Source organism: Scardinius erythrophthalmus (genome assembly GCF_964197995.2).
Source record: "Scardinius erythrophthalmus genome assembly, chromosome: 3".
Taxonomy (NCBI): Eukaryota; Metazoa; Chordata; class Actinopteri; order Cypriniformes; family Leuciscidae; genus Scardinius; species Scardinius erythrophthalmus.
Window position 1 is genome coordinate 10,072,189 of NC_138223.1, and position 17,903 is coordinate 10,090,091.

The 17,903-nt window shown below is 37.0% G+C and overlaps 1 protein-coding gene across 1 annotated transcript in view; it reads right to left on the minus strand.

The window, feature by feature from the left end:
• The window catches only part of ttyh3b (tweety family member 3b), a 34,122-nt gene extending 18,629 nt beyond the window's left edge, over positions 1-15,493 (minus strand). Inside the window, exons 1-3 of the mRNA XM_081361305.1 lie at positions 15,322-15,493; positions 14,856-15,002; positions 7,473-7,642 (exon numbers count right to left, since the gene is read on the minus strand). Coding sequence (XP_081217431.1) covers positions 7,473-7,642; positions 14,856-14,990 — 305 coding nt within the window. The 5' untranslated portion in view covers positions 14,991-15,002; positions 15,322-15,493. The remainder of the gene's footprint in view (positions 1-7,472; positions 7,643-14,855; positions 15,003-15,321) is intronic.
• Between the last annotated feature and the right edge of the window lie 2,410 nt (positions 15,494-17,903).

Sequence of the window (17,903 nt, forward strand, 5' to 3'; positions counted from 1 at the left end):
CCCTCTCTTACCCAGAAACCCTCACTCTAACACCACTGACCACAATCACGGGCTTGTTTGTTTATCTGTTAGATTGTGTGAGTGGGCATATGTTAACAGTTCTGTTGGAAGGATAATAGTAACTGTTACCAAAGCTAATTGTTAAAGTATAATGAGTATGAAAATATTTGATTCACAAGTGCTACAGTGTTGGTTTAAGAAGGTAATGTGATATTGAATGAATTATTAATCACACTTAAAAAAAAAAAAAAAAAAAAAAAAATCACCAAAAAGAGCAAAGGTACTAGCAGTATAATTTTTTTAAGCATCATATAAACACAATGGTACATAAAATTCAGTAGCCTACAGAATTTTGTGAAGTTCGTGTGGGTTCATTCAGAGATGCAGTTGGCACAGACATATATGGGTCACTTTCAAACATAAATGTGAAAAGTCAGGACAAGCCGCCTTAGACTTTCAAACTTAACAAGATCAACTCAGTTAAATGTCATTATTGTGGAAAATAAGCCATTACTTTTTTAGTCCTGGCTGCTTTAAATAGAATCGATTCTGGCTTGATGGGTCAATTACTGAGCCAAAGTGTTATACATAAACCAAGGCAAAATGACTTAAAATAATTAAACAGTGAACCCAAATACCTAAAGATACAACCAGACACATCTTCGTGAGAATCTGGCACTGTTAGATAAGAGATACTGAATAATGACTATGCGGCTATGGCACACACATGCAGAGCCTCCCCACACACACACTGGCAGAGACCTGCAGTGCATTATTCATCTCGCAGCTTCAATGTTCAAAATCTGATTCTGTTGCTATGGCAACATCTCCAAGGAACCGAGTGAGCAGCGCCAGGGAGAGAAGGGGAAAAAACTGACGTGAGGGCGACAGAGGGAAAAAGAGAGAACGTAATGCAGAGGAAGAAAATATTTTTATCCGAAACGGGTCGCTTTAGCCCAGGACAATACCATACACACACTGCTAAAAAACACCAATTGTTATCATCAGTAGCTTTGTCTTATTTTCTTCAGTAAACATGTCAAAACATCAGCATCTGTGAAACAATACTGCATAAGACTTGAATTCACAAGATGTTTTTGAATATTACTTAAATATATTTTTCATTAGTTTGAAGCATAAACCTCACTAAATGCATTATTTTATTTCTTATTTTCTAACAGACATTTTTTGCAGTGTATAACAATATAAAAAAGTCCATACTGTAAAAACTAGAAAAACATGAAAATGAAAAGAATAAAAATGAATGGAAATAAAATAAACTAATAAAAAAAAAAAAAATTAAGGGTACGTTTTCACGATAACGATGTACTAAAATTGCGTTTTTCACGTACAGATGACAAAGTTGTCAAAACGATCCTCATTCACACGGATCCGCGAAAACGACTAAACGCTGTATTCTACAGCCAGGCCACTAGTTGGTTATGTCACTTTATAAAGAAACACTACGCGCCTATAGACTGGACAAGTAATACGCATGCGCTTGACGTCACTGTTTTCACAATGGTTTTGTTGTTAACATGGAGATGATAACGGTATCATTTTCAAAAACCTTCACTTTTAAACCCATTTTCAAAAGTTTGCCTTTTTAGGCCTTGTCCACGCTAATACGTTTTCGTTTGAAAACGCATCTTTTTCTCTCCGGTTTGGCCATCCATCCACACTAAGATGGCGTTTTTATGAACGAAAACAAAGCCATTTTCGTGTAGTAATGTGGACTGTCAAAATGGAGGTATTTGAAAATGATGAAGCATGTTTAGTCATGTGACGCATATTGAACCTATAGATATGTCTTTATACTGCTATTGTGCCTGTTATATGCTATTAACTTTCACACAGCTGCTAAATATGTTACTTTGTACACTCTTCATATCACAGTCCTACAAAGATGACAGATAATTTACTCGCGTTTGCTGTCCTGTGGCAAAACATGAGAGCAGATGCGTTTTAGACCAAACATAGTATAATGGTGAGTGAGTGCGACCCGGACGCATCAGTGAATAGTGAGATATTTTGCTAAATAAAATGATCCTGCCAGAAGAATTGCGTGATAACTTTATGTCTTGTTCCGTCTGTAGCATCTCAGTGAGCTTTTATGAGGGTTTACACATACACAGTAAGGTGAATTTTGCGTTTTTCAACATTTCAGTGTGGACGAGAAACTTTTGGAAAACACTTAAAAACACTAGTTGAAATGAAAACGCCGTTTTCAAATGTATCCGGATAAATGTAGACGTAGCCTCAGGCCCCCAAAACGCTATTGTCGTCTAAATGAACGGCCAAAAAGCAGAAGTTTTTTGTTTTTAGTTGAAAACGGCCCTTAAATCTGAATCATAGGAAACAAACAACCAAATGAAGCATTTCTGTATTTTTCTGACTTGAAGCGATTCAAATTAAGCGAACTAGCAACTTTGATCCCTTAAAGGTGCTCTAAGCGATGTTGGGTGACGTCACTTCTTGTTCACGGTCGAAGTATTGTCAAACAAAACGGAGGCTAGCTCGACCCTCCCTCCTCCTCATCCCGTCCCCTCCCCCTCCCTTCCCTTCCGTGCTTCCTGAAACAGGCTTTTCCAATGTAAATTCTGGACTTCTTTCTCCTTTTCCCTCTTCTTTGCTATTTGTTCATCGGAACGTCGTCTCTTTGGCCGTGTGTCGGCCAAATCAAAATTCAAGAGAATATACTGTAATTCTAACGTTAGTCGTTGTCTAGGACATCTCTCCTCTTGCTAACTTCCCTCTTCATGCTTCTCTCTCCTCCACTCCCCACACCCCCCCTTCATGTGCACGTGCACTAACCCCCCAATCCCCACCCCCAAATCATTCTTGTCGATTATTGGCTGGAACACTGTTTGTTATGTTTCGTGGTCCAGGCTGGGCCAGTTTGTTTTCGTTGCCGTTTGTGGAGCCTGGGCTGTCTACAGAGGCCGTGTTTTTTTACTGTGTGTTCAGGGGACAGGCAGCTAGCGGATAGTGAGGAGATGTTTGCTGTTTGTCACAAAATATGTTTCGGCCTAAAAAACGCGTGGCATTGCTTAGAGTACCTTTAAAGATTCCAATAACGGTTCTTTTAGTACTTTTGGGAAAGCTCAAAAAAAAAATTTTGTGGTGATTAACATTACCCTAACTATTGTTAAAGCTTAACTTGTACTGAAGCCGGAATATTCTTTTAGTGGAACTGAATGTCATGAAAATTATTTGCTTACAGTATTTTGAATGGTTCTGATTGAACATTCATTGAGCTACTAAAGCTAAAAAACACAAAACATTAGTGAGATTAAGCTTTTTAAGAGAGAGTTAAAGTGTTTTCGTTATTCGGCACCCCATGAGTGTGTGCACTATTTGATGTACTTAATGATGCATGAGGCACAATGTGTTTCATCTGAGCCATCATATCAGCATGACATCTCTCATCTCTGCCATGGACCCATCACTCAGTCTGATCCGCAACTCGCTCTCTTTTTTCCGTTAAGCTTTATCTGCATCTCGCTCAATCAATCAGTCGTCATTGTCCTTTTCTCTGGTTCTTCTGCATCCATCTCTCTCTAAGGGAAATAATCTCTTCTTTGTTTGTCAATCACAGCATGAAAGGCAGAGCATGAAGTCAGATATAGGACAGACATGAGCTGAAGAGGAAAGGAGGAGGGAGGGAAGGCAGAAGGGGTGGAACAGAGGGGAGGAGGAGATCGTCTGATGACCCTTGTGGGGGGATAAATGGGAGGAGAGCCCAGAAAATTATGAGAACAGAAGACAAAGAAAGCAAAAACCCAAAAGCAATTAGAACAATAACGAGTAACAGTTAACGAAACAAAACTATGTAAAATTCATATGCAAAATGATGGCTTATTATTTACACAAATTAGAGTAACTTTGTTTGATTTAAAAGAGTTTTCCCTTCAGTAGCTACATAACTTGATAACATTATGATTACTTCCAAAAGCCGTTGATGCACAAACTCATAGACTTGTAGATTACTTGAATCTGCATGATGGACACCCAAATGCATGGATTCCTATTGAAATTCCCCAATTTCGTCTGCGTAATTTCACAGAGCAATTGTAAATGTGACCGCACCTTTATGGTTTACATAAATGAAAGAAAAGAACCTAAAATAATTTGAAACCCATTTTTGACCAAGTGTGAACATCTACAGCAAAGACTCCCATTTAAAAACTAAGTATTTCCGTGAAGCTTTTACTTAAAACCCAATCCACTATTTCTACATCACAACCACAGAAAATAGCAGCTGGTATTATTAAACAGGGTCATTGCAGGACAATTCAGCCGACATAATTTTAACCTCCAACTAATGCAGACTCTTGATTAAACTACTTAACCTTGTTGTTCAGGGTTCAGTGTGCAACGCCTGCCTGATCTGACCTCGCAACTCTCTCTATATTTAAAGAGATCTGACAGGAATAATTAAAGACGTTTTAACCAGAGACTAAATGTACACAACAAGCTAAAGTGCACATAAACACCTCAATATTTACTGGATTAAACACATTTAAAAGGAAGATGAAATTCAGTACCATGTCAATCTAAAGAAATGGTTTAAAATGTTGAGGTGATTTGTCAAGGTCAACTGTCAGATGTGACAGCATGTGGATTGTGAAAAATGTTCCAGCAATGTCCTAACTATCCTAATCAAGAATGGGTTAACACAACCGAGAGTGTGCAGGATGCTGTCAGGTGTACATTGAGATACAGACATGGATTATTTCTAAACATACAGATGAGTTACCGTCCATTCCACACTGCGCAAGGAGAAACACACACCTACTATTTTATGAATCATGGCCACCGGCGCTCATCAGCGTGGGTTAGGCGTTTAATAAGCTGCCATATGTGTTGCATGAATTATGTGTCATACAGCTATTAGTTGAGAGCTCTTTTGTCCTTCGTTTTTGGCTTTTGTTAACTCTTTCGCCGTCAGCATTTTTTTCCTAGCCATCGCCAGGATTTTTGGTCATTTTTGGTCACAAATCTTTCATGGCTCCCAGAATATTTGGTTGTATGAATATCTGAACATGCAATATATCAAAAGAACAGATAGAGCAACTTCTTAAATTATCATCTCCGTGTAAACTACAAAAACGCAAATCTGTGACAACGATGACAGCATGCACATGCGTATGCCTATTACATGTTTAGTCTTAGGCTTTTATTTTTAATTTTTTAATTTTAAAAAGTTTTATTTTTTTTGCAAATGAAAGGATACAGATATTAACAGTAAGAAATAGGGTGGGGGGGGCATACGGACAACATTTGGTCATCATGAAAAATTAAAAGTTCCTTACAACAGATTCAAAGATGATATACGTTTTCGAAGCCTTTTTGTTCAAAGGTTTTGACATTTTCTTGAAGCAAGTAAAAAGCGACTTTATATTAGAGAACATTCAAAAAATGGGATTACAGTGAATGTTTCTGCCTTTGCGAAGACGAAATTTACCCAGAAGACAAAGTAATTATACAGTATTATAGAGATTAGCATCCTTAGAATGAAAATTGGACAAAAAAAAAATAATAGACTATGTAATTTGTGAATTTGTGAAATTTGTGTAATTTCAGAAGCATGTGGGTTCGCTCAAAGGCACTGTGGTAAATGAGTGCAGATGTGCGCAGGTGCGTAGTCTTTCATCACCAATTACTTGTCTGGCATGCATAATACAGTGTTATTAGTTATATTTTTGCAGATCCGTGTGAACGGGGATCGTTTTGATAACGTTGTTATCTGTACAAAGACAAAATCTTTCTGTTTTTAGCACATCGTTGTCGTGTAAACATACCCAACATTTCCTCATGTCATTACAAACCTATATGACTTTCTTCTGTGGAACAACAATTTTCATTGGGTGAACTAACCCTTTGACAGTGTGTTCACACTTGTAATTTGGTTCTCTTGCTTCTTTTGGTCCAGACTAGGGCTGCACGATTTGGGGAAAATGTCATATTGCGATAATTGAGGTCAATATTGCGATATAGGCCTAATAAACAAATGATTTCATGAGTCAACTTGCTTGGTTCTCAAGGAAAATAAATGCACACACAGATTAGTGATAATCTGCCTAAAGAAAAAAGTTCTTTAGTCAAGAGCAGTGAGTGTTTTTCTCTGTTCCCTTTGTTCTTTGATTAACTTTAGCGACAGATATTATTAGTGGCTGCTGTGTACTGTCCCTTTAAAACCAGCCGCTGCTGTCAGAGACGCGGATCTCACACGCGCCTCATTCTCTCACGAGTCACAACTCTTCACGTTCATCATAAGACTACTCTTATGTTATGAAGATACTCGACAAAAAGACATTTTGGCATAATTGTGTGTGTTATTGTTCGTTCAAGCTCGAAAGAGAACCGTATTCTGTCATGCTGTTTTGTGCGCACGCACGATATTAGCGCGAGTCTTTCTGTGTGTCACAGTCAGGACATTCACAGGCAGCGCGTTCATTTTAGTCTTATCGCGCATGAATGGTTTAAAAGCATTTGCATGAATAAGAGCGGGATCATGTAACACTAGCCAAAGGATGCCAAAAATTAACAGATGCTGCGTTAATTGCGTTAACAGCGCTAATTTGTTTATTTAATATAAAATCGCAGCATTTTGCATCATATAATCGCGTAGGCTTGACATCGCGATTGCAATTGCGATATGATTAATCGTGCAGCACTAGTCCGGACCAATAAAGAAAATTATACATTTTGTCCTGGTTCACTTTACGTTCACACTGTCATTTTTAACACCAAACATAAAAATACAAAACAAAAATTTGTTTTTTACTTTTATGACGTATATTTTGCAACGAAACTTACCAAACATTTAAACCAATGCTGTGTTATGGGCTAAATGCGCTCATTGTATGTGCGTACATATTATGGTATTTTTACCATTATACCAGTATTTTAGAACTCAAAAAGAGCTTATAAAATGTGTAAAGGAGTCAAAATAGCACCAGGAATTCCTCTATTACACACAAACGAAGATCTGCTGCAAGGAGACGCGTTTCCAATGCCTGCACCGAACTGTAATGAGCAACGTAGCTCATATGATGAGAAAAACAGGTATGCTTGAGCATTATGTTTTTTTTAGGGTTGCATCTTGTGATATCACATTGCGTTCATATTTCAGTTGAACCTAATTTCAATCCAGAGTTCAGATGGCAGCGTTCACACTTATTCAGATTAACCGGACTAACAGGGCAGGGCAATTGCACCAGAGTTAATTTTAATCAAACCAAACCAACTAGCCAACTACGAGCTTCCATTTCAGTTTGCTGCCTATTTTGACAGCGGACGGCAAGGGAGCTGTTTGGAACAGACCCAGATGTATGAATTGCAATCAGTTTTATTTGTGTGGAAGTTCAATCGTGATGCCCGATTGACTTGAATGTATGACGTGTATTGCCACATTATGAGGTGATGAGTGTTTTATGTTGAAGTGTATAAGAGTGCAACTCTCAGACCTGCACACGAGCGTGGCGATGATCACACACCAAGCGGTGCAGCAGCAGTCCGCATTGGGAGAGTCCTGGTTCTTCCTGCGACGGCAGCACAGCCAAAAAGAGTAGAAAAGGAGGAAGAGGAGGTCCAGTGCCAAACACACCAATGCAGCTGCACCTAGCAACAACACAGACTGCAGAGAGAGAGAGAGAGAGAGAGATTTAGACCGTAAATGTACCGACAACAATAAAGAACACAATGAGGCCATTGAAGGCTGGGTCTTCCAATCACAATCTTTTGTTATTGTGCGGTATCACGTTTTCTTTTACTGAAATCTGGAGTAACATCGTTTTAAGAATATTTTATTTATTTATTTATTGATTGTGTGATATGCTCTTCTAGAAGACCTTTTCAGAAGGAGTCGTGCATTTTTAATCCAGATCTACATCAACAGCCTCTTCCACTGCACCAGAAGTGTCATGAATTATCTAGATTTTTTATTTATTTTTTAAATCCATGGCTACCGTGTACCATGAAAATCTCCATATGCAGCAAATGTAGGTCAGGCTGAACATGGGAGACTTCTTTTGGTCTCAGAGCTGTGACGTAAGAGCTCAGAAGTTCTACTGTATACACGTCTGCATAAACACACACACACACACACACACACACACACACACACACACACACACAACATGGTGCCAAGTTCTTCTAGGACATGATACTGAATCAACATCCCTTGTTAGTCCTGGAACAACGTTCCTATCAAAATCACGCTCCGAAAGGTATTACCAACCATAATTTAAAATCACAGAGAAATGATCTTCTGAATGTTCATCCAGCACTAACAACGATGCTGATCCAGAAGCATGTCCAACTTGGGTAAATCATTTTAAAAATATAGCCAACAAGGGTATGGCTTCAGACTTTTTCTTTGTGTTTTCCATCATAATACATCTTTTGTTGTGTTTTCCAGCATTCCACGAGTGGAATACAAATAGGATAATTTGTTTAAAGGAATACAATGGGGATTTCTTTTTTAAATTATTATTCTTACAGTACAATCTTAATATCAATACTATTCTTACTATAGTTCTTATTTTTTTAAGTGAAATCGAGAGTGTTAGGGTGGTTGCAGGCATTGCAATAGTTGCTAAGTGGTTGCTAGGGTGTTTAAGAGGTTGCTACTGTAGGTAGGAGCTCTTTCTGACTGAAGTCAACATCCCATCCCTAAGTTTCTTCTACCACTAATTACAAAAAGTATATCTTTTAAAACAGTGGATCCTCAACCAGGTGACAAACTACTGAAGCCATCCAAGGCGGCCGCATGATGACTTAAATTTATTTGAATGAATTATTAGTACTAATAGAATTAATATTATTAAAATCTTATATTATTAAAAACTTGATTAAAATGCTAAAAAAACAACAACATACAATCAAGATGTAAATTGAAATCAACTAAAATCCCTTCTTTTTTATTGATATAGTATACATCCAGTTCTTGCAACAAAATAAATTGTAGGTTAATTTACCAATACCAATAGTTTCTATAAATAATATAATATAGCTCATATATAGGAACACAATATTATACATTATACATTAATAATATACAATATTATATATTATATTATATATTCATATAAAAATGGGGGACTTCTAATATTGTGTTGGACAGTCAGGGGCCTTCGGGTCAAAATGGTTGATAACCTCTGCTCTAAAAACCTTAAAAGACCTTAAAAGTTCAGGGAATAAAAGTAAAAAGCAAGATCTCCAAACAATTGATAATCACAACAAGCCCAGGCTTGCAAAATATATCAGGATCACTAATTTGTTCTCAAATGCCCAGAGTGACCTAGTCAGATCCGGCCCAGTGCAGACACTCATCACGGCAGGATCACCAGTGTCACTGAAACAGTGCTGTCATTTATACCCTGAAAGTTACATTTAAATGCTTTATTGTTAGTGCTATGGCTTAGAGCTGGAGTCATGAGATATTTAAAACATTAATATTCGATCCTGGTCATCTGTGAGACTAAGGGACCTATGAGCGAGTTGATGTCAGCTTCTATCTGTTGATGTGTCAAAGCTCATTTGAGTCAGTCACCACTGACAGCATTCGTAAAGAGATTAGAGAGAATTAATTATCAGCTCTCTCTCCCCCCCTCACACACACACGTAGCTAATCTAAATGAGGATATATCAGAGACTTTTATTGATTTATATAAAGCTTATTAAAATTACTATAACCTAACACTAACTCAAACCCAAGTTTATGAAGCTGAGATTTCTTGGAAAAGTGATGAAGTTTAGGCAACAGAAATTGTGATCACAAAATGAGACTATAACCAGTGATCAAGACCAAAGAGAAGAGACTGTTTAAATAATCCAGGAGAAGATGAGAGTGGGGGAGGGAGTCTAAAACTCTCAAATGTAATTATCTTATTAGCAGCCCTCAGAGACACACACAGGGAGGGAGAGACTGAACTTTAGTTTGTATTGGGCGACTCAGTAGTAATAAAGAGCAGGATGGCAGGAAGTTGGCACTATCTAATTATAGGAATGCCTTAAAACCAAACCCAAATAGTTCATGAATGTGCATGCATGAATCCAATATGTTTTTAAAGCCAAATGTATTCTATAATCATTATGAAGCACCAGAATTGGTAAATATAAGCGGATAGGCAATATTAACAGCACTGTCAGAAATTATAATGACTCACGATTCAATGATTCAATGACTCACTCATAAAGACTCTTTTTGTTACTGGATGAATCAGTGTTATTGAAAGGAACTTGAATGAATGATTCAATGGCAAATAGTCTATACATTTTAACAGTCACTTGTCGCCACCTACTGGTGTAATTAAGTAATTGATACAATAATTATTTGAAGTGGCTTACTCTATTTTGAATGCTAGCATTTATATCCAAACTAAAAACGTTTATCCCAGCGATAGCATGAAGGCAGATTTTAATGTTCTACTGTGATCGTATTTGTCAAAGTTTTAATAGACATAGCCGAATCGTTGTCATTTTGGAATAAGATCGCAAGGGTGTTTGCGAGATTGCATTCTTTTAACGATTAATTGTGCAGCTCAGTGTTTTCAATTGAATCAGAAGGTAAACCCAGATCATTTAATTCATGTGCTTGTAAATTACAGGACAGATCTTTAGGATCTGGTCTATGACAGCACAATTTTACTCAGTAATACACACTGCTATTGGCAAAACCACAGAACACGTAAATCACCATATTACCTCAATCTGTGCTAAGAGAATAATGGTTAAGCTAAAACAGTAATCACAGTCATTTAAGCCCAATGACATTTACCTCTCAGCTCAGTGTTTATGTGTCATTAGTACGTGTGTTTTTGTGTGTACAGCGCAGTGTTCTGGTGTAAATCGTTTCATCGGCACTACTCGTGACTTCCTGCCAGCTGGGCCCCTTTCCTGCCCAATATGCTTTTAATTATCCCAGCATTCCCTGCTGAGAAAAAACCCTAGTGCTTTTTTCCACATGTCAAACGAGAAATAGCAACACAGCTGTACGAGCCGCCTCAAGCAAACAGAAATCCTCTCAAACTATTGCAGTTAGAAAGAGTCGTAAAAACCTCTCATTTTGGACACGGAACATACAAAAGTTGCGCCGAGACCTTTATTACAGTAGCGCTGAGAAGCCTGATACCAACTAAAACATATGTACAGCATCTGCTATTCCCATTTACAGGAAGTAGACAGCTAGCCCAAGGTGGACAAAGGGAGTTTTTTTTAGGACACAAATAATACAAATAAAATACAGGAAAATGTACATATTTAGTTTAGCTACTTCTCCCAAAAATGAACATTTTGTCATTATTTACTCACCCTCAATATATATTATATATATATATATATATATATATATATATATATATATATAAAATATTGTGAAAAAGGTCTATAAAAGATTCAATTAAAAGATTTTAAATTAAAAGATAGAAATGACAGTCAGTGAAGACCAGTGTTTGATCCCATTATCTTTCACTGAATGAACAAAAACAGTTCTTGGAAAATATCCTCACAGACCATAAAGTATCATACACGTTTAGAGTGACATGAGAGCATGAGAGTACATTTTTGTTTTGGGTGAATTAGCCCTTTAACAGCATTCCAAGAAGTCCCTGTGTGGTTATGTTTTTGTGTTGTTGTGAAATTTTATTTAGTAAAATGCTAGTGTTTATATTCATGTTCTCAATAAAGTTACACAGATTGATAAAAAAAACTCTTGAAGTCAAGTGAACTACAGGCACTTTGTGAATAGATCTCACCAAATCATTACAAAGAACTGATTCAAATGAATGATTCATTAGCGAATCGGACAATCGCGATGATCTTTTGAATAGAAAGACATAAGAAAACCCAGTGTTGGTTGTGGATAAGGTCCATGTGGCATTAAAGTACCGAGAAAAGAGGAGGACAAAGTGCTGACACGTTTTGGCAGCTACTGGCGGGCCAGACCCAGACAAACAATTGTACTGAGTGCCCTGAGATCCAAGGAAACCCTCCGCCACACGGATGGTTTCAATCCAAAAGTGCAAATATAAGTCTTCTTCTCAGTGCCAGGTTGTAAGCACAGCTTTAAAGGTGGTTGAAGGGAGGCCTTGGGGGCTGAATAATGTTGAAATGATATTGGCTATGTGTGTGTCCGAGCTCATTCGGGTGCATATGTGGCCTCTTTGTTTTTATTCAGCAAAGACACATTCAATTGATCAAAAGTGACAGTAAAGATTTTGCAATGTTACAAAAAATGGATTTTGTTATTTTTCAAATAAATGCTGTTCTCTTGAATTTTCTATTCATCAAAGAATCCTGAAAAAAGAAAAAGAAAAAGAAAAAAAGGAGCACAACTGGTTTGAACAGTTATAATTAGAATAAATGTTTCTTGAGCACTAAAACAGCTTTTTAGATCGATTTGACACTGAAGACTAGAGTAATGATGCTGAAAATTCAGCTTTGCCATCACAGGAATAAATTACATTACATTTAAAATAATATAACTAATTTTCCTGCATTTTTTATCAAATAAGTGCAGCCTTGTTCAACATTATAGACTATTTAAAATAATGTTTATTATAAAATACATTAATTATTATTGATGTATTCTATTCAGTTTCATTATAGTATCATTTAATTATATTTTAATATATTAAAACTATGAAATCATTTTATGTATCAACTTCCAGGCTATATTTCTCCATTTAGAACTGTTGTACTGGCATGTGATCTTCAAATCAAGTAGTTTGCTTGCTCTCCCTATGTGTCGGTGTGAACGAGTGCAGACCCCCATATGTCCCAGCATGCATGTGTAAGAGTGTGAGAATGAGAGCGAAGGGGTACTGGCATAAAGACTGTGTGTCCATTTGACAAAAGGATGCCAGCAAAGCACTCTGGGATACATTAGGGATTAAACCCCATTTTCACAGAAGCCCACAGAAAGGGGTGCATTCATCTTTTATAAAAAAAGAGAATAACAACACCCAACCCCCCTTCCTCTTCCTCTCCTCTCCTCTCCCTCCCTCCCTCGCTCTCTTCCCTTCTGCTCTTGCCAGGCCAGACAGACCCAAGGGCTTGTCATGACCTCATCTCATACAGATTTACCCCCACATACCCCGTGGCTTTCCTGTGACCTCGTACCTACCAAGCCAACCAACTAGGCCAATCTCATCTACAAACATCCCAGGAAAACCAGGCCTTATTGATGTTTTCCACTATGTTAGTACCTTCACATTCAAGCACATACAAGTTTCACTCATCTTTCAGCACTGAGTTGAATGTAATCACATATAATATGTCTTGACCTTGGAAAATTATTCACAGCAGAAAATGTATTTGTATTCAACTGAATTTGCAGTGATAAGTGAGCACATTTCTCTTAAACGATAGTGCACATGGCAGCACTGTATTGCATTCATCCGATTTCTCCAAACAACGTTTGAACCTGAGAGATCAATTTCTGTCTGCAGCCCTGAGTATCTTTTTAATTGCAGATATTTCTTTTTGGGAACAAGTGACTGTTGTTGGCCATCTGACCATACAGAGTGCTCTGGATGTGGTCACTGACAGCTATAGCTGGTGAGCAAAGGCAACCATGGCTGCAATTTCACGCAGCTGGATGTTATTTCCTACTGGTCCTCTGGAGAATGGCTGCTTTGACAAAATAACGTCATTTTATGAAGTGGACAGTAAAAAAACCTTCATGGCATTTGAACTTGAAAAGTGTCTCTGTGACCTTCATCTCTGTCTGAAAGAAGTCTATGGGCCAGATTTACGAAACTGTAAATTAGCGTGAAAGCGCAATACCATAAAAGCTGGAAAGTTCTGCACATGATCTATTCACAACACGCAAATAAAAAAACAGAGAGACTCAGCCGAATCATTTCCATGATGACCAACGCAATCTACCAAATTAGCATCTGGTTTAAAACTTGCTGTATTGGGGCTGTAAATAATGGCGCAAATATCAGTAAATTGATGAGCGCAAACCTTAGTAAATCACATTGCATGATTCATTTAAATACTCTCCTCTTATAAATTTTGCATCTGAAAGGGAAACTATGCACAGTTGAGATACAGTGACTGAGATACAGTAATCTCAAATGCCTCTACATTATACATATGACCAAATGTTGCATATGCATGTAGAAATGCATTACATAGCCTATGCACATCCTCATAATGTCTCACTGGGTGTTGATATCTATTTCTGTGGGTGGTTAAATAGACAAACACTGACTATCTCCACACAGCTCTTAAGCATAACATCATTTCTGAACAGTAACTGCTCAGTGATTGGACAGTCTGTTCTCATGTGCAACACGAGAAGCTCAGTAAAGATGAAGTCATTCAAACCGATTACAAATCAATGCCACTCTTTAGGCGTAAAAGACGTCCCAGCTTGACCAGCAGGAATTTTCATAGTAGTTTAAACTGGTTAGTACTGATCAAGCTACCTAATCAACAACAACAAAAAAAAAAAGGCTGGTTGACCAAAGATATTGAGCCTGGTAAGGCATCAGCCAGAGTGCTTTATTTAAATAAAGTATTTGTGCTGTTTTAAGTAGAAATGTATTGTCTTACTGTATTATCATTGTCTATTCTTGGACAACTTGATGTTTTATCATAATTACGTATGAATCGCACATTTTAGTGTTTATTATTTATAACTAGCTGTCAAATCGGAATGGCACAACACAATCTAGTACCTCAAAACTAGTTGGCACAATGCAGTAAAAGCCTTCAGAGGGTGACGTCATGCTTGAGAACAGCCTTTGATGTTGCCGCTCGCACGCACACATCGATCTTGATGTTGTCTCAAACATACTTCCAAAAATCATGTGCGTTAGCACTTGAACTCGACCTACCTTTTGATATTCGGTGTCCTCCGGGCGGAAATCGCTGCTGGTCAGCTGAAACTCTAGGTTTAAGTGTGGAAGGCGATGGAAAAGGTTAACCCACCACGGCGGAGAATAATTCATCACTGCAGCCATAGCGTTCATCCAGATCTCTGACTGTAAAAGACACAATGATGCATTCTAGACTTCGACTGTTTCATCACGTCGCATTGCATCAAATGCATTTAAAGTGTCTATTTACACGCTAACATAGGCTACCTGCAGTTAAGCAGGGGTTAAAATCTGCACCAAAGACAAGCAAGCAAACAAATGGCTAGATTTCCCTAGAATTTTGTGATTTACACTCACCCCTTGTTCTTAACTAGATAATACAGATTTGTTCTTAAATGTATTAATTAGCATGCATTGTTTATATACTAGGATTTAAACCGCAATTTGCTCAGACAGGCTTTTGTTATCGGGAATCCATTCTTACCCGTTATCAGCCTAAACCATAGTTCCAGCAAAAAAAAAAAACCTGCGATGATCTCAACAACAGACAAATGGCTCCTGTCCTTCGATGTTTTGGCCGAAAAGCAACAAAAGCAGGTTTATCTGAACTCAGCAGTCATGAACCGAGCGAACGCTGCCCTGCGTCACTGCCGTCTGCATGTTATCCAGCGACACGCTCACAGGAACTGAAGCCAGAGCTTTAAACGCCTTTCATGTCCAATGCGCTTTTGTTTTAAGGTTGCCCCGCACTGCTTTCTTCCAGTAGACGCCTGTGTTTAGCGCTTGTGCATTTCTGTTGCGTTAAAATTGAAATTAAAATTCTGTTGCGATAATATCACGCATTACGAGGATGAACTAGTGATTTGTGGGAAGACTACAAACGGGCGTTAATGTCAATCATCTACGTCCATCTATTTCAATCCTCATATGGATTAGTGTGCTTACAGACCTCTGGTGGCCAAATTACGCAAATTCAAATCATACATCCTCCTGGGATCCAGGAATAGACTTTTGTCCAAAGTAGTGGACATTAGATTTTAGTGAATTTCTCTGACACCATGTCACATATCACAACCTGGGTGTCTGTAAAGAGCACATTCAGGCCTTTTCAGAGACACCAAATGTTTGGAGGTTTCACCATGAAAACAACTTCTCCTTGGTCTTTAAAAATGTCTGACATTAATTTAGTGGTCAAATGTAGGAAATATGATAATATATTGTAATTATAATTTAAATCGGACAACTTTTCAAATTGTATTTCATAACCCAACATCTCAGGAAAACGTTATGGGATTTCAAATCAAAAAAGACTTTCTGTTATGTCTATTTGATGTGCGTGTTTACATCTGGAAGACGTATTTTTAAGAGTGTTTGGTCATCTTCAATACGTCTGTAGGACGTTTCCTGTCAGATGTCAAATAGACGTTTAGAAGATGTCTTTAAGATGTAATGATTTTGAATGTATGTTAAACTGACATCTTAAAGATGTCTATCAGATGTTAGTAAACAGCAGATGCTTTCCAGATGAAGTGATCTTTAACAGACATCTTGCATACGTGTGCTATTGATTTCATACATGTCTGTAGAGGACATCAGGACTTAAATCATGTTTATCAGGCATTTTTGGAGACACAACAAGTGAATATGGAAATAAATTATACATCAGTATTCCTATGAAATATTAGATATTATTATTAAAATGTTGCTAATTATTACTCCAATTATTACACTTCTTTTTCATTAAATGTTGCTCCAAGAACACATTAATGTGCAAATTAGATACAGTGTATATACATTGCATTGAATGGGAATATTAATTTATGGCCATTTTACCCACATATTGCATAAAGTAAAATGGTGAATCAATTCATTCCGTTATATCTTTCATAACATAGTTGAGAATCATCTTTATACACATTTTGGTTACAAAAAATCCTGAAACCCCCAAATTTATTGGTGACTGAAAAGAAAAATCGCATTGTTTTTGCCTAGATACATATAATTTCATGTCATTTTATTTTCTAAACAACTGAGTCCTGGTGTCCACTACAGAGGACATAGCATAACATGAATAAAATATAATTTAAAAAAAAAAAAATTATTTTATTTTTTTACCATTTGTTTCTTATTATGCTCTAAACAAAATCTTCTGGGTTTCAGAAGGATATCACTTGGCAATACTGTATTAAGTCTGCTTTTTATTGTTCTCATCCATAATTTTCGGCCATTTTACTGATTTTTAACAATTATTTTTTCTAATTCAAAGGTTATGCGAATGCTAATTATGCTACATAAGTATTATAAACCTCTAAATACGTTATCTGTTTACGTTATAAAAAGGGTAACGTCTGAAACTTGTATAAGTATTATAAACGTTATAAGTATTATAAACTTTATAAATAGGCCTATAAACGTTATACAAATACGTTATGTTATAGTCTGAAAATTTCCCCAACTACAATGATGCATTCTAAATTTGCATTATCAGTTGATCCAAGATCCAATTGGGTGCAGCTTCTAGCAATTATTTGCATACTGAATTAATTTATGATTGGTCTTTTTAACATATTTTATTGGGCAAAGCCAAAGTCATGTACAAAGTGATCTTCCAAATAGCACGATGTATTATTATTTTGTGTCTTTTCAACAAATGGTCAACAAAATGTCCAGGAGGTCTAACAAAATATTTTATGTTTTATTTATATGAGGTTTATTTTTTGTTGCAACCCCTTAGACAACTTCACCTCTAAATGCAGTTTACCTGATTGATTTAGATTTTTAAACACCTAAAAAAATCATAAGAAATTGTACTATTACAAACTGTTTAAAGTCACCATGAAATCAAAATTGAACATTTATATTTTTATGTATGCTAATATTGAAGTATTTTTTTTATTCATGTGCACATGTAACTTTTGGCCCTCTAGCGGTTAAAAGACAAAACTGCATGTATTTTGCAGAAGAACATTGTTTGGTTGTGTGATCGGCTCTGCATAACTGTGCGGAATATGACCCTTAACAATTGAGAGGATAGCCTGATGTTTTACAATGAACTCTTTTATAGAG